At 46.7% G+C, this 26,030-nt stretch overlaps 1 protein-coding gene across 3 annotated transcripts in view; it reads right to left on the bottom strand.

The window, feature by feature from the left end:
* Nucleotides 1-20,570, bottom strand: part of TGFB2 (transforming growth factor beta 2) — an 82,749-nt gene extending 62,179 nt beyond the window's left edge. For 2 of the 3 annotated variants that reach the window (XM_058701637.1, XM_058701639.1), the window contains exons 1-2: nucleotides 20,149-20,495; nucleotides 5,238-5,321 (exon numbers count right to left, since the gene is read on the bottom strand). In XM_058701637.1, coding sequence (XP_058557620.1) covers nucleotides 5,238-5,321; nucleotides 20,149-20,494 — 430 coding nt within the window. In that variant the 5' untranslated portion in view covers nucleotide 20,495. Of the gene's footprint in view, nucleotides 1-5,237; nucleotides 5,322-20,148 lie in introns of all 3 variants that reach the window. The other variant, XM_058701638.1, reaches the window with a different exon arrangement.
* Nucleotides 20,571-26,030: the final 5,460 nt, after the last annotated feature.

Below are 26,030 nucleotides of genomic sequence, written 5' to 3'. Positions count from 1 at the left end.
GGGATCCACACCACATTCCTCCATCTGCTGGCCTACCTAGCACGACACTTGGCCCCCAGTAGACTGGATAGCTACTTCTCGTACGGACGGATGAAGGAGTAAGATCGACATTCCAGTCTTACGGTTCAAAACTTAGAAAGCCAACTCTGGTCCAACAGAAATGCTTTTCAACGAATAAGAGACACAGTTTTGCAAATTCCCTGGCTTATGACCTCATTTCAAAGTTTAGGCAAAGGCACCAGGCACATGTGGACACATCCAAATACGCTTCTAAGCCCAACTTTCTAGTTGACACGAGGACAGGTAGTTTGTCCTTCTTGCGGGCCAGTACGTCGTCCCCGATGAGTTCGGTGCCCTGTGTCCCTGGCCGCGGAGTCACAGATGGCTGTGAAGAGGCATTACAGCGAGTGTGAACTCTAGTCCTGCCATTCCACACTTGTCGGCACAGATGGGAGACCCAAGAGGTTATCTGAAAACACAGATAGCTTCTTCCCAGAAAAGAAAGGGCAGCTGAGTTGACGATAACTCAGGGATATTAACTTAAAACGCTAAAAACAGACCATGTTCTATATACAGAACCCATGGTAGCCTGCCTATCAGATGATTACTAAACAAAGAACTCAGCACTATTGGAAATGCTCGATATAGTGAAGTTTCACGTGGAAATGCAGCTGCCAAACGGCCGTCGCGATGCATTACGAAGACCTCCTCACTGCACCTCGCGCCCCTACGTCAGTCACCCTGGGGACTATTCTCAACTTCACAGCCATCAGGACAACCTTGACTAAAACCACCGTCCTCCCTCTGTTGCTCACAGGAAAAGCCACAAGCTTTACAAGGACCTGTCTGTCCAATAACATCTCTCTCATCTCCTCTCCTAGGACACACTTTTGATCATCCTGGAACACGACCAGAGCAGCACTGGCCGTCCCCTTTACCAGAAGTGGTCTTTCCCACACAGCTCCAGGCTCCTCTCTGACCTCCTTCAAGCCTCTGCTTAAATGCCACCCTCTCCACGAACGCTTCCGTGCCCAGCTTCTCTGAAATTCCAACTCCCCTCTCCAGCCACGACCCTGCTCCACGTTTTCCGCTCTAACGTTTTCAAAATTCTGCCATTCTTATTTCGTTTTTTAAAAGGAATTATTTATCTTCCTCCAAAAGGTGGACCTCTCTAAGGACAAAGGTGTTTTGCTGTTGTATTCACTTATCAGGGTCACTAGCGCCCAGATCGGCGCCTGACGCACGGCAGACACTCGGTAAATACCGTAGAATGAACTAATATCATAAGAGTGTCCCGTTTCTACCTGTGCCTTCCCACAATCTCTGCATGCATTTGACATTCATTTCTCTCAAAACTGTACCTGTATTTGTAATTAAGGTAGAGATCTTTTCATTAAAAGCTTTGGGGGGAAACAGTATTAATACCGTCTGTGCTCATTCTTTGCATACTTTTCATTCATTTCATTCTTTTCATACTTCAATCGTGTGGGATGGTTGGTGATATAGTCCATGCAGAACCGAACATTTCTGTAAATAGTTTGATAGCCCCAAACCCTACAGTAGTTACAGAATATCCATAATGTGTGGCCGGATTCAAAATACTTACGGTTCCAAAACCACATCAGAATAACAGGAGGTACAGGACTGCATAGATACCAAGCAATTTATCATTGACTTTTCTTTTCAATAGCTGGTCAGATGTGCACCTGCTCTACTACCTCTCGTTGAGAAAAACAGCATTTGGAAAGAGGAAACTGCCGTTACTCAAAGCTGAGTTTGGCTGAGAGAGTGAGTAGAGTTTACATTCCATTGTCGGCTAGATCCTTACCCCATGGAATGTCTGAGAACAGAATTCAGGCCATGAAGAGGTCGGCAGTGCTTTGATCCAACAGAACGTCAAGAAATTAAACACTATACATTGACTTATACGTTATATATGTCACTTACACATAATACACGCGTTTTCCAAATTCTCCTTCCACTCACAGTTGCCCGGTTGAAGGCACCTGAGCGGAAAAATTCACCCCCAAGCATAACTTCCAAACTAGGCACCCATTACCCCGTGTGTCTAATTTATTTCCGTACGCACTCACCGCTCCCTCTGTGGTGAAGAGTGAGCAAGGGAAATGTGTGACACTACTGACAACAGCCCTACCTCGGTATCTGCACGCACGTGGGAGAATGGAAGGCGCGGGGCCAAGATTCTGCTGTGCCGTGGATTAAGGGTCCCACACTTGCAGAACCAGCTGATCGAACAGAAGCCCTACTGGGTCTGAATCCTTCCATGCTGAAGGGCTGTGAGTACACAGACCTGCACATTTGGAGCATCCACAAGCTCCAGTGAGGTCAGAACAGCCCTCGGTGTCTGCTTAGGTGTCCAGCTGCCTCCACTCCCCCCACCCCCTCCACGGATCTTGAGATCCACGGATCTGGTCCGAGACCAGGCCAGGGAATCTGCTTTCTGTGACACCTCGGGAGATACAACTGCAGGCCACGCTTTGAGAAACACCATCTTTAAACCTTCACGGGGCTACTTAACAGCCTCTCATTCAGTAAACTCTCAAAAAAAAAAACACAAAAAAACCAAAACCAAAACAAAACCCCAAACCACCTGAATTTGCCTTCACAATTTTCAATCCATTTATCCACAGGGAGCCCATTCCAGTTGCTGATCTCCTGGCTTCTTCTATCTCATTAGGAAAAGCTTCAGGCAGGCTAACCTGATCTCAACCAAGATTTTTTTGGGGGGGGGGGGGGGGGGGTGGGGAGGAGGGTGATGAATTTAAAAAGAGAAAAATGATTCAGCAGCCACATGGGCTGTGAGAAGCAAGGACCATTTCGTCCTCCAGAGGATTTTATTTCCAGCTGATGAAGCATCAGCACCGCCAGTCCAGTCGTGGGTGTCAGAACACGGAGTTATCAACGACACCCAGGTTAGAGGGTGAGAACAGCAAGAGGCGCCACAGGCCCAGCTCCCTCCGGCCGCTCCCAACATCTCCTTGGAAGGGAGAGGCGGTTCACACAAGGTGACAGGGATGGCCGTGGAGCCGCTTGGCACAGGCCAGCCTCCACTTAACGAGCGCTCAGAATCACACTCGGCATGGAGAAATTCACCCTGACCCTGGACACTTGCCCCCTGGCACCCACTCACTTAACATTTTTACTCAATTACTATTTCTAAGAACAGAGACAAAAAAAAAAAAAAAAATGCAGAGCCCCACTGCTCAGCGGTCTTCTATGGAAGGTCTGAAAGGGGTCCGCAGGCTCTTCCCACAGGCCTGGAGGCCGGGGGTGGGGTGACGGAGCCTCCCACTGTACGGGAATCGACATGGGGCTGGTGCCCTATCTCTCCTTTCCACACCCTCGGAGACACTCCTGATCTTCCCAGACTCGCTGAAGAGCAGGGTGGGTTTCCAGTGTTGTTGTTTTGTTTTTTTTTTTTTTCACCAAAGAAGGAAGCTTGTAGCAATTAAATGACCGAAAATAACCCCAAGTGAGGAGTGTCTGAGAGGAAAAACCACACAAGGAAGCAGAGTGGGGCTCTCAACTCGTTTACTAGGGGAAGAAAAGCGGACAAGGAAACGAATCCAAAGTAGTCACCGAGAAAGTGATAAAAATGAAGGGGACGAGATTTCAAAGGGGGACGCAAAAAGGAGGCAGGAAAGTGTGGGAGCTCCGTGGCCTGGTGGAGGGCGTGGAGGCCAGACCTGAATTCAGATTCTGGCTTTGCCTGTGCTGTGCCCGAGGACAGGGTCTTTCCCTGTCCAAGCCACGGTCTCCTGACACGTGGGGATCGTCATCCAGGCCGTGCCCAACCCACCGACACGGGGAAGGGGTCAGGATGATGCGTCTTAAGTGCCAGGGACACAGGAGGGAGTCAACAAATGTTTTCCTCCTCTCATTCCATCCTCCCTTTCCTTTTCCAAAAAGCTAGTGGGACAAACACCAGATAATTAACTCTTCTTGGTTTGGACAGTGAAATGAAATACAAATTATGGATTGAAAACAAAATATAATCTGTCTCACAAAAGGGAAATCTAAAAGCATGGATTAAACTTTTCACTCTTTTCACATGGCAGTTCTTAGCCACTTCAGTTCATGAAAATAAATGTATACTCTCAGTAGAATCAGTTCTTTTTGAGGAAACCCGGCCTAGCCCATTGGAAATAAACTACTTTAATCCTTCATTCCTTGATTCCTAAGAAGCAAGGTTGGGCATGGTACATTGCAGGGGAGGATATACCAGTGAATCAGGTATCTACCAGGGTAATAAAAACATTTCTTTTGTCCCTATCTGGGACCTCTGCCCACATTTAGCATCGATATCATCCAAACCTTCTTGGGGTCTCAAAAATGCAAGTGAACCAACGCCAGGATTGCAAATTCATTTCATTTCTTCCTGAACATGGATCAGGGGCAACTTCGGACCCCTGAGTTCTTGAATACCTCAGGATCATCTGAGTCCTATTTTGCTGTGGTCTCCCTGCTCGGCATACAGTAGGCACTCAATAAAGGCTGGCTGAATTGATTACCGTTTCAAATCAGAAAGCACTGAGACGGCTGGCTTCAGTGGCCCTCGGCCTCGCACGTGGTACTGGCTCTGAGGGGTGTGCACTTGTGCTGAGGGTCAGGGTTGAGTGGTCAGCTCCCACGTCCAGTCGGCCAAAGGCCTGACCCATGACAATCCACTCTCAGGCAACCCAGAAATGACACCATGAAGGTCACAGATAATGGCAACTTTCCCCTAGGCTTCCCTATGAAGAAGAAAAGCTCCTTCTTCCCCTTCAGTCGAGTACAAGAAACGTTAATTGAGCAACTACTGTATGCCGGGCAGAAGAACATAGATGCAAAAAAGAGAACAAACAAATGACACTTGATGTTTTGGCCATGCTGTTCAACCCCTCAGAAAGCATCCTCCATGGGTCGGGGGCGGGGGGGTGGTGTCGCAGATCCGTCTTTCGGATCACTATGTCACCCCCGGGACACACATGTCATATACCCACAATCCGTTCTTTCACATACAACAATTAAGTCATCAGTTACCGCAAAGCTGTTCACAACTTTTTCTCAGGTAAACTGTGACTGACACTTTGGGGCGCCTTTGTGACTATTCGGCAACAAGGCTGCACTTCAGAATTCTATCTTGCCTCTGACAAGTTCCCCACAGGAGACACACACGAAAGATGGACTCGATGTCACTACATCAAATGAGGTATAAAGCAGACAAGTATACTCACCAAGGTACCCACAGAGCACCTGGGAATGTCTGGAACACAAGCTGCCCACTGAGCCAGAGGGTGTTGTAACAACTGGGCAGACAGCTAGGAGTTTTAAAAAGCACAGTCATTAGCTATTTTACTGAGGAGACGCCTCGCACAGAGCTATACAAAGATTCAAAGTCCAAGGGGCCTCTCTGAACATACTTATTCCCCCACATACATAAGGTCCCTGCTACTCAGGGACCAAGGAGTTACGAGGGATTCTGGATTCTGGTCCCAGACCTGTTGATCTCTTAACCACCAGCCATGCTCCTGAATTCCGTTTTCCCTTTAACACTTAGCTCTAGCGTCAAAATAACAATGTACAATTTATATACGGAAATGGTAAAATAAATACCATGACTTATATTAAAGATGAACAGGAAGGGCCTTGACCTCCTTTGGCAAAAGACAGCCTACCTATTGTGAATGAAACTGAATGTTTCATTTGGTTGGCCTAGATTTCAGTTTTCTTAAAACCCCCATCGTCATTTCTAACCCGCGTGTGGAAACTCTTCGAATAAGTCAAAAATGCGAGTGGATTTTGGTTCGGGGCTGCTGAGCTACAGTTTAGAAATCTAGGGCTGCGTGGGATGGATTAAACGCATCTGCCATGACAGTGATCCCATCATGAAATTTTGAACTTTTCTTTCTCTAAAGTAACAGCAACTATATCTCGTATATCGCCCACCATATTTTCATAAAAGAAAATACACCAAAAAATACCTCTAATTGAAGAGAAAACACTCTTGAGTGTTCTGTCTGGGGTGGAGTGAGTGACAAATGGATTTTTGCATAAGAACATGTGGACTGAGGGGCGCCTAGGTGGCTCAGTCGGTTAAGCGTCCGACTTCAGGTCAGGTGGTGATCTTGCAGTTTGTGGGTTCAAGCCCCGCGTCAGGCTCTGTGCTGACAGCTCAGAGCCTGGAGCCTGCTTTCGATTCTGTGCCTCCCTCTCTGTGTGCTCCTCCCCAGTTTTCGCTCTGTCTCTGTCTCTGTCTCTCTCTCTCAAAAATAAATAAACATTAAAAACAAAATGTAGACTGAAACCCTTACCCTGTCCCTGGTTTCCTGTGAAACTCTGAACATTAATCCCTGGATTTACCCAAACCTCTGTTTCTGTAAGATGAAGCATACGTAACGCTACCCCTGAGGGGTTTTAGAAGATCACAATGACACCAGCAAATTGAAGGTGATCGAGGGACGTAATAATATGAGTTATATCTCCTCTGATAGACGAATCCCCGACCGGCTTCCAGACCTGGTGTGAACCTACTTCTTCCCGAGCTCCCCACCCAGATGTAAAATCCATGTACCTTCTGTTCACCTAGGGTACGTCCTCCAAAAGCGGTTATCACTGCCACTCTTCAGACCTGACTTGCAAACTGCTTTTGACCAAAGACAAAAGCCTTGTGGGCGGATGCTTCTCTCTCTCTCTCTCTCTCTCTCTTTTTTTTTTTTTTTGCCAGATTTGTGCCTATTTTCTCTCTCACTTTGAAAATGGATAAGGAAGCCTTTGTTTTTTCCGTGCCCTGTAACTTACCGTCTCCAACGTTCCGCCCACTACCAAGACCCCAAGGCCATGCTTTCACATGTCTGTGGGTTACACCTTCCGGTCAGAGCCCTGTTTCGTGGAGACTCTGGGACTCCGGATGGCCCGGATGGCAAGGAAGACGAAGGCCAACACCCAGGTTTCTGCAATATGCCCCTATCATCTTGCCACCATATGCCACTACCAGCCGGCATCTGCTCACACGTGTTCTCCCCAGTGAGCAACCATGTTGTTTATTTTTAGAGCCTCGACACAGCCTTCACAGGGAGAAAATTCCCTCGAATAACCCGTCAGCCAAGACAGGAAGCTACACTGGGTATAAACTGTTTGTCACAAGATTAGCAAGTCAAACAAAATCCTCGTTCATATCTGACCTCTAACAAGAGATGCTGAAAGTTATCTTAAATAAAAATCTCCAAGACTATAACCAGAGAAAGGCAGAATATGCAGAGGAAGTCGCTTGGCTAGCAACACTTTTTCTTCCAACGATGGCCCTGTGCATTTCTTGGGGGGATTTAACTCCTTTTCCTGGGAAACAGCACCTTCTTCAGGCCAGTGGATGTCGTGGTGCCGGAAGAGGGACAGTTCTAGCAACAGAATCCCGATCTCTGAAATGCCCCAGGTCACCCAGGTCAGAGGAAGTCTGGGTGGGACCAAGGCAAGGTATCTACCGTCATTTGCAATTTCCAGCAAGTAGTCTTCAAGTATGCACCTTTGGTTTACTTTTACTCTGTTATAAAGCTGCTGTATTAAATCCTTTCTTTCCTTATTTTCTTGCTTTGTTTTGTTTGTTTGTTTTTAAGCAAGGCCAAAAGACAGGGCGCTCTGGTGCTGATCCATTGTGCCGAAGTAAAGACCGGAAATCGGATGGAGACAGAAGTGATGCTAATAGTGATTATTTAGGTTAAAGAAAGCAATTCTTAGTTTTTAAAAAAATCAGTCTCAACAATCCATATGACTAAAGTGGCACTGTGGTAGGAATATGCTTTTTTAGATCAATGAGCCTTTGGATATGTATGAAATGCTGTATAAAGTGTGAACACCTATGAAATTCCGAGACATGAATTAGTTTTAGAGAAACAGTCCTTTTTAGAAGTATTTGGGCACTCACTGACTGATAGTGGAGGACTATCACTCGTGTTACGTCGGAAGATAGAAATGGTCCTGAATTAAAATTTTGCATGGGTAATTTGCAAAATGCCTAAAAGATTATGATATTAACTGTATAAGTTGTAAGGTTCATTTTGCCTGTGATGACACAGCTAAGGAATAAAGCTAAGGAACAAAACAAAAACAGAGTGTTTCCGGAGCGTCTTCTGGAGCTGCTGCCTAAGAATCACCTGGTTTTCTTGTCAAAGGGCAGGTTTCTGGAGCCCACGTTAAAACTACTGAATTCCGGGGCACCTGCGTGCCTCAGTCGGTTAAGCATCTGACTTCAGCTCAGGTCATGATCTCACAGTTCCTGAGTTGGAGCCCCGTGTCGGGCTCTGCACTGACAGCTCGGAGCCTGGAGCCTGCTTCAGATTCTGTGTCTCCCTCTCTCTCTGCCCCTCCCTTGCTCACGCTCTGTCTCTCTCTGTCTCTGAAAAATAAATCAACATTTAATTTTTCTTAAAGAAATAAATAAAACTACTGAATCCCAATGTGGATGGACAGTAGGAGACAAAAGTTTGAGAAACCCCATTTATAACAAGCACTACTACTGACATAGGGAATTCTTTTGCATGGTAAAATTTGAGAAACTTTGGTATAGGTATTTGTGACTTATAGTTCAAAAAGGACTTTTACAAAATCTCACTTGACCTTGAGGCAATCCAACCAGGTGGATCAGGGAAAAATCAGCCTCTCATAAAGTCTACTTTTCTGGGTAAGTAGTGGTTTTTTGTAGTGTGAAAGTGTCTATGAAAGAGAAAGCATTTCTGGCTGCAAGATAGCTTAACCATAATTAAATGCCATTACAAATGCTCCAGTAAACTTGGTGTGGAATTAGTCCCCACCTCAATCCCTCCAAACCTGCCCCACAAACATCCTTCTCATGACTGCAGCAGTTTCGTAGGTGGGTACTATCATTTCTTCCCAACACTTACTATAATGAGTCTCTACTTCGCGAATTCCCAGCAAATGTTACTGAGAGAGGGCAGACTGCTGATCCCAAATGTATAATGACTCGGGGTCAGCTGGGCTCGAGACACTCTTTCTAGAATCTGGATACTAGTGCCAAAGAATTAATGAAATTAGACATGACTCTCTACACATAGTTTCATTGTTGATGGTGACATTTTGTGACAGTGGAATTCTCCCAAAATATGTCTCTCTCCAAGACAAATTAGCACCAGTCACCTTATTCTATGGGGGAGAAAAGCACAAGTTTAGGGAGTAGGCAAAACAGTGGCGGTTCAGGGTTTAGTTCATACATCTGACCAGTAACTTCCATTAACCAGTGACTTCCATTAACTTCCATTAATATACTTCACTTCATACTTCACTTTCATTAACATACTTAACTAGGGCTTTATACTCTGAGGGGGTACAAATGAATGACTAAATTATTATTCAAAGCAAGATGACTTTTTAACAGACTATTTATTTATGAGAGAGAGAGAGAGCGCGCACGTGTGTGAGCAGGGGAGAGACAGAGAAAGGGGGACAGAGGATCCAAAGTGGGCTCTGTGCCAACAGCAGTGAGCCTGATGTGGGGCTCGAACTCACCAACTGCGAGATCATGACCCGAGCCAAAGCTGGATGCTCAACCAAGCGAGACACTCAGGTGCCCCAAAAGACATATCTACAGGGGAGCTCGGATCCTTCCGAACTTGAGGAGGCGGCCAAAACTCAGTTCTGGTTCTTGCCCAGCTACTTCCAGTTAAAGCTAGGAATTCTGGCTCATTCCCATCTCTGTTTCTTTCCCACTAACATCCAGAGCCCCAAATGCCAAGGTATGAGCTTGGATGTGGGAGCATTTCCCCTCAGAAAGCCCAAAGAGACCTCTGAGGGGGCAGCTCTTTTACCAAATCGCCTAACTTCTGGGGAAAAAAAAAAAAAAAAAAAAGTCCTCAGTCTGTGATTTTTTTTTTTTTTTTTTTTTTTTTTTGTCCTTCTAAAGCTGACTGTGAATATGTCATCCACTCTTTTGGGTGTTTTCTCAGCCAGCAACTTACTTCTAAGCCTTTATCATAAAGCAGGGAGCAACAACTTCCGTGGTATTGTCATTAAGATGTCAAAGCAGAAGTGAAAATGAGATTAAGCCAGTGGATGGAAAAATAAATGACCAAATAGGAACCAAACTCCCAAGTGGAACAGTGACTGCCGAATCTGGTCTAGAGAGAATAATCTCTGATCGATCTGGTCTAAAAACAGCACTGAATTACCAATACTGAAATGAGTCCAAGACTCAAAAATTAGATTCTATTTTCCCGAAAATTCCCATTGACGTTGTGAAAACCATAAATGTTTTAAGTGCGCTTAAAAGACACTAAAAAGTGCTTCCATCTAGATTTGCAAAGGCCGCTGGACTTGTGGTCTTTCTCAAAACCAAACTCTGCATTCCTATTCCCAAGATGAAGTAACAAATAAGGATCCTTACAACAGCCTAAAGTTATGAATGAGTAGTTATTTGTGAACCAGCTCGTCAAGACAGATGTGGTATTTGTCAGCGTGGTGTGGGTCAGATAGGGAAAGCCAAATGAGCAGAGCCAAGGTCTAAGTCGCAAACATTTTTCTTTTTCTTGCAGGAGACTGGAAAGATGCTGCAGGATTTCCTGAAACAAACAACATCTCCCAAAAAAGCTGTCGCATGCTGAAATAGACATTGTCAGCAAGCCAGTGTCTCTGCTTCAGGAAGAGCCCGCTTCCCCGGTCCCAGCATGCAGGCAGCAAGGAGGGCCTGACCGAGAGCGGTGCTCTCGCTGAGGAACGCGTGGAACGTGCCAGCAAGGGCAGACAGCTGCGGGGGGAGCTCGGAAATGCATCTGAACTATTTTCAGAAGGTTTGAGCTTCACAACCTCCAGAAAGCATTTTCCGTTTGCCTCCAATTGCTCAGTCCCCGCGGTTAAGGGGGTTTTGAAGCCCCACGCTTCCAACTTGTCGGGTGGTAACATATCCAAGGGCTCAGGCGAGGGAACGAAGGGATGGTCCTGGTCCACAAATGATGGCTTTCTCGGCTGTTGAGAAATCCAGCAGAGGCTACATCCGGTAAACGCAACTCCGCCTGGATGGCAATGTTTTTCTCACACCAATGAAATGGTTTCACTCGGCTGCCCCAGGAAAGCAGGAGGCTCCCTCGCACGGAGAACATCTTGCACTGGGAACAGCCGCCCAGGGCCCGGTGAGGCCTCTCCTCTCGGCTATCACCTCCCGAGTTTTCATTTCCTCCTCAGACCCTTTGTGGTGACCCTGGGCCACCCTCTCTCCTTCCTGCCATCCATCTTCCTCGTGGAGACTTCTACTCCCTGATGTCATTTGTCGCTAAGGCCTTTTTAAAAATGAATCACCTGACAGCTAAGAAACTGTTGCAGCCAGTGCTTGGTTATGGAGGTGAAATGAGGTCCACCCCAGCTTAACTTTGGCTGCCTGACCTGGCTCAGCCTTGAGTGCAAACGGCCTGGATTCCATCTCAGCAGACTCTCACTTGGCGGGAGCGGGGGCGGGGCAGGGGCAGGAAACCTGTGAAGAAGGACTGAACCAGGCCCAGAAGCACCTTACACAGAAGCACCCTCTTAGTATCAGCCTCTTAGGAACCACATCCGCTCCCTGCGTCACTGCATTTCAAACTTTCTGGCCGAGAAAGATAAAGGGGTGAATGCTATGTGAGCCATATACATAGTCAGAGAGATCGGTTAAAATACTTGAGACATGTTTTCCCTAAACATGTATATACCCCTTGAAACGGTTGGTAACATCTTGAGAGGTCCAAAAAAAAAAAAAAAAAAAAAAAATTAACAGGAAATTAACAGGGATTTAATTAGCAGGAAATTAACGTGCTGAACTTGCGCCACAAGATGCCCTTGAGATTCAATGCAAAGCAAGCCTAGTAGGTGCCAGAAACAGCTGCACTCGGTACTTTTTTACCCGCGTCTTAATCAGTCCTTTCTGACACTAGGGAACGCGTGTTATTGTCTTCATCTTTACTTTTTTTAAATTTATTTATTTATTTTGAGAGAGAGAGAGAGAAGAGGGAGAGGGGCAGAGGAGAGAGAGAGAGAGAGAGAGAGAGAGAGAGAGAGAGAATCCCAAGCAGGTTCCATGCTGTCAGCAGAGAGCTGAATGCGGGGCTCGAACCCACAAACTGCAAGATCATGACCTGAGCCAAGGTCGGACGTTTAGCTGCCTGAGTCACCCCGGTGTCTCTTTCTTTATCTTTAGAAGAGAAGAAACTGAGGTCAGGTTAAATAAGGGGCCACAAAGCCACGAATGGCAGAGTCAAGAGGGGAATTCAGCAGGAAGCAAGTTAAACGTCCCTCAGGCAGTTTGGACAACATGCGCCGAACCAGCGAAGCTGCTAACTAGCTAACTAAAACAAGACCATGTTCTAACAACTGCCATCGGCCTTGTGTTCGATGCTATCCCCATGCTCATTACCACACCAACCTGCCTTCCCCCAAACACTAATTCTCTGAAAGAGACAGGATGAATCCTCCTTCCATCAGACCTATCAAAATGTTGGTGAAGAAACGGCTGCGGCTCCAGGCCAAAACCAGGGACTTGATAAATCAGCATTTTTGCATCAACCAAATAGAAAGATAAAAGTTGAACGTGTTAAAGGCAGGGAAGAGGACCACGGGAAAAGGACCATGGCCTCAGAGGTATATTGCCTTCTGTAGGGAAAGAATTCAGAGCTTAACAACATAATTCATGGCAGGAGAGGAGAGATACCACTCTTCCGTGGATGTGCTACATCGTTTTGCAAGAGGGCCAGGAAAGTCAGGCTCTCCATTTCCTGGTCTCTTATTTTAGGGTCTCGATTATCTGTGGTAACTAAAAGCCTTACTTTAATAAGTCACATCCCTGATAGAAATAGTTACGTCCAGGTCCTCATATGTCCCAGGGAAAATGCTAGTACGGACTTTATAGGGTTACTGGTGAGGATCCAATGAGGACTTGCATGTAAAATATTTAAGACTGTGTTCGACACATCGTCAGCGCCCAGCCAAGGTTGGCTGCCATCATTATCATTCTCACCATGATGCTCTTTATTATCTGTAAAACCGGAAACAGGAAATGTATGGGTACAAGAAGCCCAGTGTTGCCGTTCCCACAGTGATAGGATCCATGGGGCACATTCTCCCTGATAACGAAGGGGAGTCGATTTCATCTCTACGTCTCCTGGTCCTGATGCTTGGGAACCATAAATCCTTCGTCTGCTAGGTCGATCTTATTCTCTAAAGGGAAATGCTCATTCGTTTATGAGGCAGGTATTGAGCAAATACAATGCACTAGTTTCTGCGAGAGTCAGCTCCCGTTCTGAGGCAATTTACAAACCGGTGAAGAAGCCAGCTGGAATTTGGCTAGATTTTCCCGACGGCAAAAGAGAAGAGGCCGCTCGCTGTAGAGATGAGTTATCCGTCTTGTGAGGCTGCACAGGATGAACTAATTCACAAATCAAAGGCTTTGACATCTGCCTAAAGCTCAAAGGCTGTTGAAAGGTGTTAAAAGATGGATCTCCCAGCAGAAGACACAGCACAGACAAAGGCCCGGAGGCACAAAAATAAATGGCCCATTTGGGTAAAGGCAAACAGGCTGCTGTGGCCAGAGTGTAGTTTTCATGCAGGGATTTAGCAAGACATGGGGTTGAGCAAGGAGGGGCCAGACCCTGAGAGGTCTTGGATTTTATCTAAGAAATCTGAAATCTTACCTAAGAAGCCTAAATTCTCAAGGGCTTCCTATACGAAGACAGACAGCACCAGACCCGGTGGATTACCAGCCCTTCCCGCCTTTGTTCCCCAGTCTCTTAGGCAACAAAGGTCACCTAAAGCCCGATCCAAGTAAGCAAGGGAAATGGATCCATTGAGTGGAAGTTATACAAAGACAAGAATGAAGTGAAGGTACCAGTGGTATTCCAGGCTGGCGGGAGTAGTTCCCTGAGCCCTGCCTTTAATCCCACTTTAATATCTCTAAAATCCCTCTTTTTAATGTGTCTTACAATTAGCGGCATGGTAGAATTAATGGTCAGTGATATTGCTTTCTTGGGGCCACACAAAATAATGGCGCTTCCGAAAATCAATGATGTTTGAGATTCAGTGAACCAATTGCTGCAAAGAAGACCTACTACGTGCTGCACGCAGAGCTAAGCGCTTCTTTCCGCAGGCCATCCTCCACCCGACAACCCTAGGACACAGGTATATTCTTCATCTTTAGAAGGGAAGAAAGCGGGGCCTGGTAAAGTGAAGGTAACGGCCATGCACGCAGATATTCCAGAATAGCTGAAGAAGAAGAAGGTAATGCAGAGACTGTGGGGAAGAGGTCAAAGGGCAGTTTTATGCAGAGCCAAGGCCACCAAGCCGGCCCCAGGGCGCAAGGTGGTCACAGGGCAGTGCAGCTCAACACCCACTTCCGGATTTCCGACGTTAGAAAAGAAACAAATGACTACCCACCCCGCGGTGGTTGCAGCAGGATGCGAATTGCTCCTAAACAAGTGAAGAGGCCGGCTTTGAGTCTAGGCAAACCCATCCAAGAATCTTTAGCGAGCTATTTAATTTAAAATACCTGGAGAACGCTGAATTCCTAGGTTTAAAACGATCTTTGTTTAAAGAATATTAAAAAACAAAAGCGCACCATATGGTTTCAAAATGACAATGGAAACATTTGTTTATCTGGGCCAAAAGCACATTTCATCAAGCTGTTCCGAATCTGCAAAGTGGAATACACCCTGCAGGAGAAAGGCTGCCTGCGTAGAGCGAGCACATCTGGCAAATCCAGATCCTCTCTCCAGGATCCGTCAGGACCGGAAATGCTACATCAAGACAGCTGAAAGGGCTGTTTTCAGAACTCCTTCTCGCAGCCTCTCTGCCCTGAGGCTGCTCACCTTACAGCAGAAAGCGGGGAGGGGGGTGGCAGCGGCGGCGGGGGCGGGGGCGGGGGGCGGGGTCGGACCGAGAGCCACCCGGTGGTCGCCAGCACGCCCGCCCAGGGCCCGGCTCCTCCACTGCGTCTCCCTAACCTTCTAAAAATGCAGCCCGAAGTGTGTTGTAATCTCTGGGCGAAGGCCTAACAGTCAGTGACCTCCTCGGTGCTAACCCAGATTTGATGTGGGATCAGCAGTGAGTCATTAGCCCTTTTTTTTTTTTTTCCGCGTCTCAGTTTCCTCTAGGAAAAATGATCTGTCATTCTTTCATATCTTTATATGAAAGATGCTCGACTAGGTTACATCAGCGTCTTCTCGCCAGGGAAAAGTCAGAATTTAGAAAGTGCAGCTCCGTGAGTAGACCCCAGGGGTCGCTGTGGAGACACAGAGGGCTCCAGGTCCCTCTGCCAGGTCAAGAGGTCCCCACCTGCCCCTCTAGCTTCGCAAAGCCCAGCCTCCACGGGATGGGGACGCCTCAGGAGAAGCTTGCACCTCACCTGGCAACAAAAGCGGCCCAACTCCTTCGGTTACAAACAGCATCTTTCTCCCAGTGTTTGAAAAGCAAAAGGAGGAAAGGAGAGGAAATCCTGAAAGAATGTGACCTAAGTTCAATGGAACCACAGTCAGGCACTAGAGTTAGGATAAGCAATGATACAATTAAAAATGCAGAAATTAGGGGCGCCTGGGTGGCGCAGTCGGTTAAGCGTCCGACTTCAGCCAGGTCACGATCTCGCGGTCCGTGAGTTCGAGCCCCGCGTCAGGCTCTGGGCTGATGGCTCAGAGCCTGGAGCCTGTTTCCGATTCTGTGTCTCCCTCTCTCTCTGCCCCTCCCCCGTTCATGCTCTGTCTCTCTCTGTCCCAAAAATAAATTAAAAACGTTGAAAAAATAAAAATAAAAAAAAAATGCAGAAATTAAAGTCTGGTCCATTGTGTGTTAATAACTCCATCATGGTAGAAGTCAAGGGGTCAAATCCGCTTGTCTTTGATCTTGCTCTCTTTCTTTCTCATACCTCTGGACACACAGAATCTTAAAAAATAAAACCCCTGAATATAAAGCAAAAATACTACTCTGTTCCAGCAATTGCTAACATTTGCCTTCATTGGGCAGCTGGCCAAGAGTCCAGCAATCTGTGTACAGAAAGACATGTCCATGAATAGAATCTTAAGTCGAAGTCACCAAAACCATAGTCCTATCGGTATTCATTCTACATTCCATGATTTCACTTGGAAAATTACAGGGGAAATAGAAAAGGAGGTTGTTTGCTATTGAATGCTTAACTCTCATGTGCCACAATTACAAAGGAAACCTCATGGTGATGTCTCGGGCTGTAGCTTTCAGTTTATCTAACTCAATAGGATAGAATAAACCGACACAGTTATTTACTTTCTTCCGGTGCCTAGGGTGCAGAGTCTACTCTTCATTAACACGAACTGCTGATTTTCCTTGCAAGGAAAATCCAAGACAGCTCCTCACTTCTTCTTGCTCTGTTCTAACATCACATTGCTGCTGCCCGAAGTCACTGATGGGTGGGGCAACATCATTATTTAGGCTAAATGAATGGGGAGTTTGGATGTCTTCAATTTAGGTGCTCGAAGAGCATAAGAAGAATGTACCTATCACACCAAACTGGTCCAGTACATACTCCCACTTAAGTAAGCTAACTTTCCGATTATCTTTCTATTCAATGCTCTCAGGTTAATGTCCTTTTGGACACTCAGTTATTTTATGGTTAGGATATTACTTTTAAAATGGCACTCCTAGCAGAACTGAATAAGCCAAAATCAATACCAGGCTTACTAGGGTTTCTCAACATGCACATTGTTGACATTTGGGGCTGGACGAGTGTCTGATGTACGTGGTGGTGGGAGTGGAGGGGGGGAATCTGTCCTGTACATTTTAGGGGGGTCAGCAACAGAACCCGGCCTCTACCCAGTCAATGCCAGGAGCACCCCTTCCCTACCAAGTCATGACAACCGAAACTGTTTCCAGACATTGCCACAGGTTCCCGGGAAGGGAGGGGGAGGGCGGAATCACCACCTGTTAGGATCCCAACACTGCCCGAACTGTGATGATGAAAAAAGTAAGAGGAAAGATAGAAAGTGAAACTTTCTCTTTCTTCTCTTGATTGTCCAAGCCTCTACCGATTCCAATTGTCAATCATTTGGATTCTTACCCTAGTTGACGGAATCACTCTCCAAATTTCTAAAGCTGTGCGCAGTGTCTTTCAAATCAATGTGCTTTGAACATCAAGTGCATTGTCAAAAGGACTAGACGGCCACTAATTCCCACTGGGTAAACTATCGGTAAACCTTAGCATAACTCCACTTTGAGCCTTAAACCAACAGCATGTGAAAAGATCAATACGAATAAATTCAAACCTAATCAGACCCCTTCTTTAAATGTTGACACAGTATTATTTATATCCCATAAATACCTTCTTGACTAAAATTCATCCTAGGAGATTGGCACCTGGCCAGTTCTATTCATATTTACTATATTTATACAGTATGCTGGGCCAAGGATAATATTTAAAACAAAATATGCCTGAGGGCATATACAATATCTCTTATATTTTTACTTTTAAATCTCCACATTGCTAAAAATATTTAGTCTGAACTGTATAAAATGTCCCACAAAGGGCTATCAGCAATCTGTAATGATATATAGCTCATTGAGTATAATTAGAGCATATTTGTAATATTTGAGCTGAAGTCACTCCCTGAACACTAATAAGTTGGTGGTAAAAAGTGAACCAGTGATCTTTCCCATGCCTTCATCTCTGGGGCTTATGACCCTTGCCGGATTCACTGCAAGAAATGACAGGCACACTCCTCCCCACGGTTACTTCAGTGACGCCCGAGTTAAAAGCTGGGTGGAAAGTCCTAAAGAGGGAAAGCTGGTATATAGGCCAATGCTGTACTTTCAATTTGCTCTTTAAAAATATGGTGGAGTGATTTCTTCTTTTCTCCCTTTTTTTTGGAAGGCTTCACTATATTCCAGTATAACTAGAAAGTGCTGGAAAATCAGTTAACCTACTTTCTATAAAATTATCCACAGCCCTTGCACAGTAGCATCGAATCTGCTCTTAATATGGTTTTCTGCTCCTAAACTTCCATAGAAGGCTGCATTCTTTGTATGAAAACTGAGAGGATCTGCATATATTTTTTATACCGGACTTATCAGAGCTTTTAATCTATTTGGTGGCCGGAGGTAGGATAGAGAAGAGAATCCGCAGGCTGATCTTCAGTGACATCCTCGGAAATCCCAACCATCTGAGGATGTTTCCAATTTGCTGATGATCATTATTCTGGGCTGGATCATCTCAGCAATTTGGACCGAGATGCAACAGAAAGAGCAAGGAATCAACACCCTCTTAGGTAACTTGTTCTCTCCGCACCTGCCTTAACGAGGAGCAGAGATCAGACCTCCTGTCGGTTATAAAAGTGCTGGCAATTCATTTGAACTTTCGCAGGTAAATACGGTGCAGATTCTATATAACCTCCCTCCCTACCAGCCCAAATACCCGTAGAACGGATACACGTGCTTGAGAAAGCACACGGACTCACTGGACTTTCTGTTTGGTCTCAAGCACTGTGGGCCAATTACAGTCAACTTTCTTTCCTAATATCTCCTTGGCTCCACCCCAGGTAGAAAGCTTTACTTCCTGAGGGGAGTCACCGGGGTGTCTGCATTTATCACCGCGGTTGAGGAAGGCCCTCATGACGATACTAAAACCACCCCGCTGGCCAGGATCCCCCCCGCATCTGCTCTGCTCTTGAACAAGAAGTCGAGAAGGTGCAGCCAAAGAAAGGTGGCCAGGAAGACTGGGGTTAGAGACACGGGCTGACTGACGTTCTGAGACCCGCAAGTACAAGCCATGGGAAAAGTCGCAGGACTGGGACCGGTCAGACAAAGAAATATTAAGAAGGAGAAGTACCACCTTGCAATTAGAGCCTCTAGGACTAAAGTACTAAGATGGCCATATTATCTATTTAGGCAAGACACAGAGACTTTGTGAAGGCGGCCAGCAAGTATATAGGGCATGGAAAGGGGAGGAGAGAAATGGGCAACCAATGAAAAGTTTATGACTGGGGATTTGGAATAGCAAATGTAGAAGCTTTTTTTCTTCTTCTTCTTCCTGGTATTTAACCCTCTCAGGTATCACTGGAGGATGATGCTTTTTTTTTTTTTTCTCTTTCTTTTTTTTTTTTTTCTTTAAGAACTTGGATAACATTCTCAGCTAACTGTCCTCTCCTCGCCCCCCCCCCCCAAAGGAACTGCACGATAAATCACTTTACTACTCCCTCTGCTACTATATGCCAGCTGCCCTCCGAGAAGCCAGTTTACAAAAAGAAAAAAATCGGCTGTCTTCTACTCTACGTGAGATTTAGGAATGCACCAAAGTTACTGCAAGGAAGCCTATGCAAGGGCCGGGAGCCGAGGCTCTAGGAGTAGGAAAGATAAACGGTAAACCCCGTGAGGAAACCGATCTGCTCCAGCAGCGATCTTAAGACAGGTCTGAGTGGATTCTGGAAAATAACGCCAAGTAAAACGCTTTTCAGCCCCGTCAGTAGCGACGTTGTCCTTTCTACCACTCCAGGTGAACTCAAAAGGGGACGTGGTGACGAGGGCTCGCTCTGCGGGGAGTGTAAACACCCAGCTGTGGCAACAGATGCGAGAGTGGAGGGTGTCGAGTTAGTGTTCGAGGGGTCTCCAAACCGGGTTTTGTGTCGACGATGCTGACATTTTTCGGGGCGTTAGAGACAATAGGGAAGGCTTGGGGAACCCGCTGATAGGTCGGCCCGGAAAGGGGCGCCTTCCGGAGAGGCTAGCTCTGAGCCACTTTTTTTTTTAACCCTTGGTGCGCCGGCCCGGCGGGCTCCGCGCCAAGCCGAGAAAACGAGCCCACCGGGACGTCGCAGCTTGACCCTGCCCTAGGGAGCGCCTCTCGTTTGACAGAGGAGGGGGGCTGACTCCTGGCTGGTGGCCGAGAAGAGACTTTCGGGGGCCAGAAGGACAGAATCGCGCCTCGTACGGGACCGAGGCGTTGGGGGAAGGGAGAAATGGAGAAAATTAAGTCGAAAGTCGCCGACTGCAAGCCTAACGTTCTCAGGCACCCGACTGGCGAGGAGGTGGGTGGGACGGAGGACGGGGGGGGGGGGGGGGGAGCGCAGACGGGGACCCGGAGCGGGAAGGGCGATCCCTGGAGTCGTGGCGGCCCCGAGAGCCTCGGGCAGCGCTAAGCCTCGGGGAATGGAAGCGAAAAACAGTACTTACTTTCCGAGGGGAAGAAGGGCGGCATGTCTATTTTGTAAACCTCCTTGGCGTAGTACTCCTCGTCGCTCCTCTCGCGCTCGCAGGCGGCCGCCCTCCGGCTCGCCTTCTCCTGGAGCAAGTCCCGGGTGCTGTTGTAGATGGAAATCACCTCCGGGGGGACTTCCTCGGGCTCGGGATAGTCTTCTGGGGGGCTGGTGAGCTTCAGCTTGCTCAGGATCTGCCCGCGGATCGCCTCGATCCTCTTGCGCATGAACTGGTCCATATCGAGCGTGCTGCAGGTAGACAGGCTGAGCGCGGCCGTGACCAGATGCAGGAGCAGAAAAGCGCTCAGCACACAGTAGTGCATTTTTTTTTTTAAAGGTGGAAAAAGTTAAAAAAAAAAAAAAAAAAGGTAAAAAAAAAAACTAAGGAAAAAAAAAAAAAGAAACCGACAACTCTCAAGTACAGATCAGGTAGATTTTTTTTTTTTTTAATGCGAAACTTTTGCAAACAATCGAGAGTCAACGTCCAATGGAAAAAGGTATCTTGCTTGAATTCCTTTAAAAAGAAGATGCAGGTCGTTCCAAAAGTGGAAACATTAACACACGGTGGGCAGGGAGAACCCTAACTTTGGGGAGTAAGAAAAAGTTTTCTTGGAGCGACGAGTTGGGGAGGGGGGGGGGGAAGAGACGAGTGGCTATTAGGCAGGAATAAATTTAAGAGGAGGAAACGGAGTTCAGTGTGTCAGTTTCGGGTGCGGAGTGGCGGATCTGAACTCGGCTCCTCCGGCCAAAAGGGAAGAGATGAAAAGGTCCCGGGGCTGGCAGCTGGCGAGCTGGCGGGAGGGGCGCCGGGAGCGCTGTGCGGGGGGCCGCCGAGGCTGGCCGGGCGGTAATTTAGGTATTTAAAGAAGGAGCGGTTCGGCCCTGCCTTCCACTGCGGCGCTGAGAGCAGGAGCAGCCGCGGCTCCGGAGCGGAGAGCGCACACGTGTGTGAGTGTGTGAGTGTGTGAGCGAGTGTGTGTGCGCGCGCGCGTGTGCGCGCGCTGGGGGCGAGCCCGGCGCGCCGCGGGGAGGCGGGTGCGCTCCGCACGGCGCTCGGGACTCGGTCGGGTCCTGCGCGGGCCGCGGCGGCGGCGGAGGCGGCGACGATCCTGCTCCCGGAGCTGCGCGCGGTGGCCGACACCCCGGCCGGCGCGCGCCGACCCGCCCGGCTACTCCACGTCGTGCCGCCGCTCGCAGACGCGTCCAGCCTCCAGCGCCCTCCTTCTCCTGCTTCTCCTCCTCCGCTCGCTCCGGACGCCAACCCGGCCACCGACGACCAGCTGCCGCCGTCGCCTGCAGCCCCGGGGACGCGCTGACTAGGGAGCGTTATTCCTTAAGGGGGCTGCGAGAGGGGTCCCTTGGACTCTCACCCTTCCCCACCCTCTCCTGGGTTCTCTCCCACTCGGACTTTCTCGCTGCGGGTAGGTGGGCACTTGGCACCCTGAAAGAGACCCTGTCCTTTCCTTTCTGCAGCCGGGCAGCTCCTCACTTTGTTCCCGAATGGCTCCCTAGACCGTTATACTATGTTCCCCATCCCTGTCCCCGTGTCTCCGTCACTTGCGCTCCTGCTCTTCTGTTCCTTTCTCTGCCTCTCTCTCTCTGTCTCTCTCTCGGTTTCTGCTTCTCTCTCCTGTCTGCCTGCCTCTCTCTCTCTCTCTCTTTCTCGTCGGGAGCTTCTGGAGCTCCCCTCGGAGCGGACCTTCTGCTGCCAGCAGATAACATCACGATCTTGCCTGGGAGGAGAGATTTATAAGTTCTCCCTGAACCACGTGTTTGCCTTCAACAAAGTGACGTGCTAGGATTACAGTCAGAAGTCCTCTCGTTTACTTAGACCACGAGCTCTCCCTGAACCGTTGAGGGGGTGTGGAAATGAGGACGGCTGTGGGGAAGGGAGGGAGGAGGTGGAGTGTGCGCCCTGACAACAGTGATTTATGGTATTTACTTTATATAGTCATTTTGGACGCGTCTGTTGAAGGACAAGCTATCAAGCCTCCCGTTTTTACTCAGCATGTCTCACTCACAGCCTCCCAAACCGAATCACTTGCTCTAGAATGTCTTTCCTCCTATATTGTACACACACACACACACACACACACACACACACACACACACACTCACTCTCTCTCTCCCCCTCTCTGTCTCTGCAAATGAGCATCAAACAGTTTACTCAGGATTCACCCAGCCCTGAGACCTGCTTCCAATCCAAGATTCACCTCTTACTTTTTTAGTGGAATTATTTTCTGGGATTCCACCAGGCTGTTGCTAGTACCTTTATCCTGAAGCTTATTACAGTTTGCTGTTTACTGTCTAGTCCTCCATTTGACAGTTAATTGCTGAAAACATAAAACAGATCTTCATCTTTTTTATCTAGAGAGTGAAATCCATTTACTTGTTTCATTCTTTAAATGAATGAATGGGTATCTTAATTGGCTGCCCACACCACTTTTTGCTATGGCTCTCTCTTCACCTTCTTCCCCAGCTAGACATGAGTTGGGCACTACATATAACTTGACGTTTTCTGTTTCACTCTAGTCTCAGATGAATCCAAGAATGATTCTTGCCACTGTTCACTTTTCCCTTTGTCTTTTATTTTATTCAGTTACTCAAAGTCAGCATTTTCATTTCATCATGACTGTGGCCATACTGCCTAGCAGATGATTTCAACTGGAAACTCTGTTGTTTTCCCCCAAACTCAAAGCCTCTACATTAATTCCTTTGTTCAGATGTTTCTTTCATGATAGAAATGTCACAAGGAACTTTAACTTCAGGAGTTTACATGGGGATGGGGCCCGTATCATTTGTAAATAAAGGGTTGAATAAATAGTCATAATTATAGCGGACATATACTACCCTTAGTAATGTGGGACAGATAGGTAGAGGTATATATATATGGTCATTTAATCTTTACAAGAACCCTAGAAAGCATTACAATTATCATTATTTTGCAAATGAGAGGACTGAGGTGCAGAGAGACTAAGTACCTGGTTCAAGAGCATAGTAAGTGCAGAAATGGATTTTATAGTCGGGATCCATTGTCTCTGTCCTTACCCACCATGGACTTCTAAGATGCCCTGGGCACACGGGTACCAGGCTATGTCTGACAAACGTGGATTCCATAGTGAAGTAAGTTTGGGAGATACGTGGGTCCCCGTTGCTTCTTGCAGATTCACAATCCCCATCATCGTGTTAAAAGCTCTGAGAATCTTGCAGGAAAAAAACCCAAAACTGTTCTGCTCTTTTATCTACCATATTCTGAACTCTTCTGAACATGGAATTATTCACCTATGAGGGCACATCGGAAAACTCTGAAATCAAGAGACTGTTCCAATCCACTTCTGAAAATTATGTATAAATCAGCATTAGCAGTTTCCTTTCCTTGAGGCCAGTTTCAAATCCAAGCAGCTCGAAAAGACTTGGACAATGAACTGCCATTCCAATAGCCAAGGCAAAGTGTCACCCAGAGGAGATGCTGTGGGGCTCGCAGTTTCAAGTTGCTCTCCCCTTGAGTTCAGTTTGAGAACTGCAGTCTGCCTGTACACGAAGGGGGAAAGGTGAATATATTCGTATACCTCAGGCAATTCTAGAAAGTAGAGCAAGGCTTGCAAACAGGACCTCGGGACTGCAGATGTTGCCTTGGAGCATGGCCGGTTACCTCCTTCACGATACTCCACTGAGGACATAGGGTCAGCCTCCCCGCAAATCAGGGAGACTACCCCCTTGGTGCAGACACAAACTCACCAGAGGTTGAGTAAACTCAGATTAGAGTGGGTTAGGTTAGCACAAGTCCACCTGCATTACTTCTAGGAAAACGACGGAAGCCATAAGTACTTCTGACAGCCCTTCCCAACAAAAACAGACACACTTATGTCCATAATACTTGGTTTGTTGAGCACTTATTGCTAACTGAACAACGCCTTGGACCTCTTGCTTATTCATAATAAACTACTTTCAATTTCCCCAAAGCCCAGGAAGGTAGGACAGAGGAGGGGTTGGTGAAATGTGGAATGGACAAGTAGAGCCACTTGAGGCCACTTGAGCCACCTGATACAGGAGACGAGTCCCTTTCTACCTGTCAGGTAGAAACCCTTTGAAGATGTAACAGGTTAACCCTGTAAGAGATGCCTCCCTGAATACCACCAGTGGATCCTTTCTTCTATTAAATAACTCTTTTGGAACCTTTTCATCTCTATATTCAAGAAGTAAACATTCACTAAATTTATTGAGATCTTCTTACCTGGTAGGCACTTTAGACAGTCTTCACAGTAAAAGGGTGTTTAACCCAGATAGATCATCTTGATTACCTCAAAATGGTATTTAACCTACATAAACAGGCAGGCTCCAGAGTCAAGTTTTCATGAGTTCAAGTTCCTGCCACTTTTTGTTTTTGTGATCCTGGCCAAGTTACTCAGATACTGTGTCAGTTTCTTGGTCTGTGAAATGGGGATAATGTATGGTACCCACAAGACTACTGAGGATTAAAATACACAAGGTACACAAAACAGTTCCAACAAACCTGGCACCTAATATGTGCTCATTAAATGACCCACCATTTTCATATCCTGTCACTGCTTCATTTTTTCAGAGAACGTGTAACAAAACACATGTGGCCTCTCCTCTTTCTCAGATATAAATAGAATGAAAAAGCCAGGGTAGATGCTAATAAGACTTTGCCTCATGGTTACGCCTCTGAGGAGTTTGGGGAGGTACATTCCCATTCAGTTGTTTTAAACATTATGGTTTTTTTGCTCCCATTAATTCTAAGAAGAAAGGACAAGAAAATATACTTTGGGTGAATAGAACTCTAAATGACTGAAGTCCAGTTAGGTTGAAATTCAAGATTAAGGTCTCTTATTATTTACCACCCTAAAATGGACTTTTGTTTCCCAGATCAGAGGGGAAAGGGTGCAGCTCTTTCAAGCACTAGCCCTTCTCTGCTCATTAATGGGTCCATTCACTAAAGGCCTGCAGAACTCCGAAAAGATGCTAAACAAATGTTTGATATCACAACTACTCATCTCTGTCCAGGGTTTTACCCTCTGGATCCTAGGCAAGAGTTTATGATGTCATAAGTCCTTCCTGACCCTAATGAAAGAAGAACTTTATTTGCAACAACTCTGAAAACTTCCCACAAGGGTTTCAACTATTAAAACTCAGGAGGTAGAAAAAAGAAATCTATAGAACTACTGTAATTGATTACATTTTCCTCTAGTGATACCTGCTAAATGCAAATAACCCTTGAATGTGAAAATATTAAGCCTTTTTTAGTTCTTCTAATTTTATATTTGATGCAGTTCAGAAACACTGGTCGAGTCCTGTTCTGTTTGCATTTCTAGAAGTAAACAAATTTCTGCTCTGGACTAACAAAGCGGAAAGGTTAGTGATTTCCCCAATTATTATCTCCATTTTGTAGCTACAGGTTAATCTAAGACAAAGTGATAAAGAGAAAGGAGGGAACAGCCGGCAGGGAGAAAGGCTTAAAGAGAAGATCAGAGGTGGTGAGAGATAAAGGGATAAACTCACGAGATAGGGACAAGACAAAAACAGCACGGCAGAGATAAACACCCTTTAATGATACTCTGTGGGAACATTCGTCTTACCCTCTGGAATTATGACTAGTTGATGGATTACTGTGTTGGCTTTTGGACACTCCTATCTCTGCATATCACTCCATTTCTGCTCTGTGAGAGTTCCAGCAGGAGGAAGTCTTTCTTTCGGAGGCAGTCTCTCAGTGGCCTGGGCTTTGTCAGCCCCAGGGTCTACTAAAATCTGGTTTGCCTCTGGTGAAGTTCATCCACTAAAATAGCATTTAGGGACTGATAGAAAGAAATGGACATACGAGGACAGTTGGCACAGAGTATA

The sequence above is a fragment of the Neofelis nebulosa genome, chromosome 15 (genome assembly GCF_028018385.1).
Source record: "Neofelis nebulosa isolate mNeoNeb1 chromosome 15, mNeoNeb1.pri, whole genome shotgun sequence".
NCBI classification, from domain to species: domain Eukaryota; kingdom Metazoa; phylum Chordata; class Mammalia; order Carnivora; family Felidae; genus Neofelis; species Neofelis nebulosa.
Note: the sequence above shows the minus strand (reverse complement) of the source record. Positions and strands in the feature narration are given on the sequence as shown.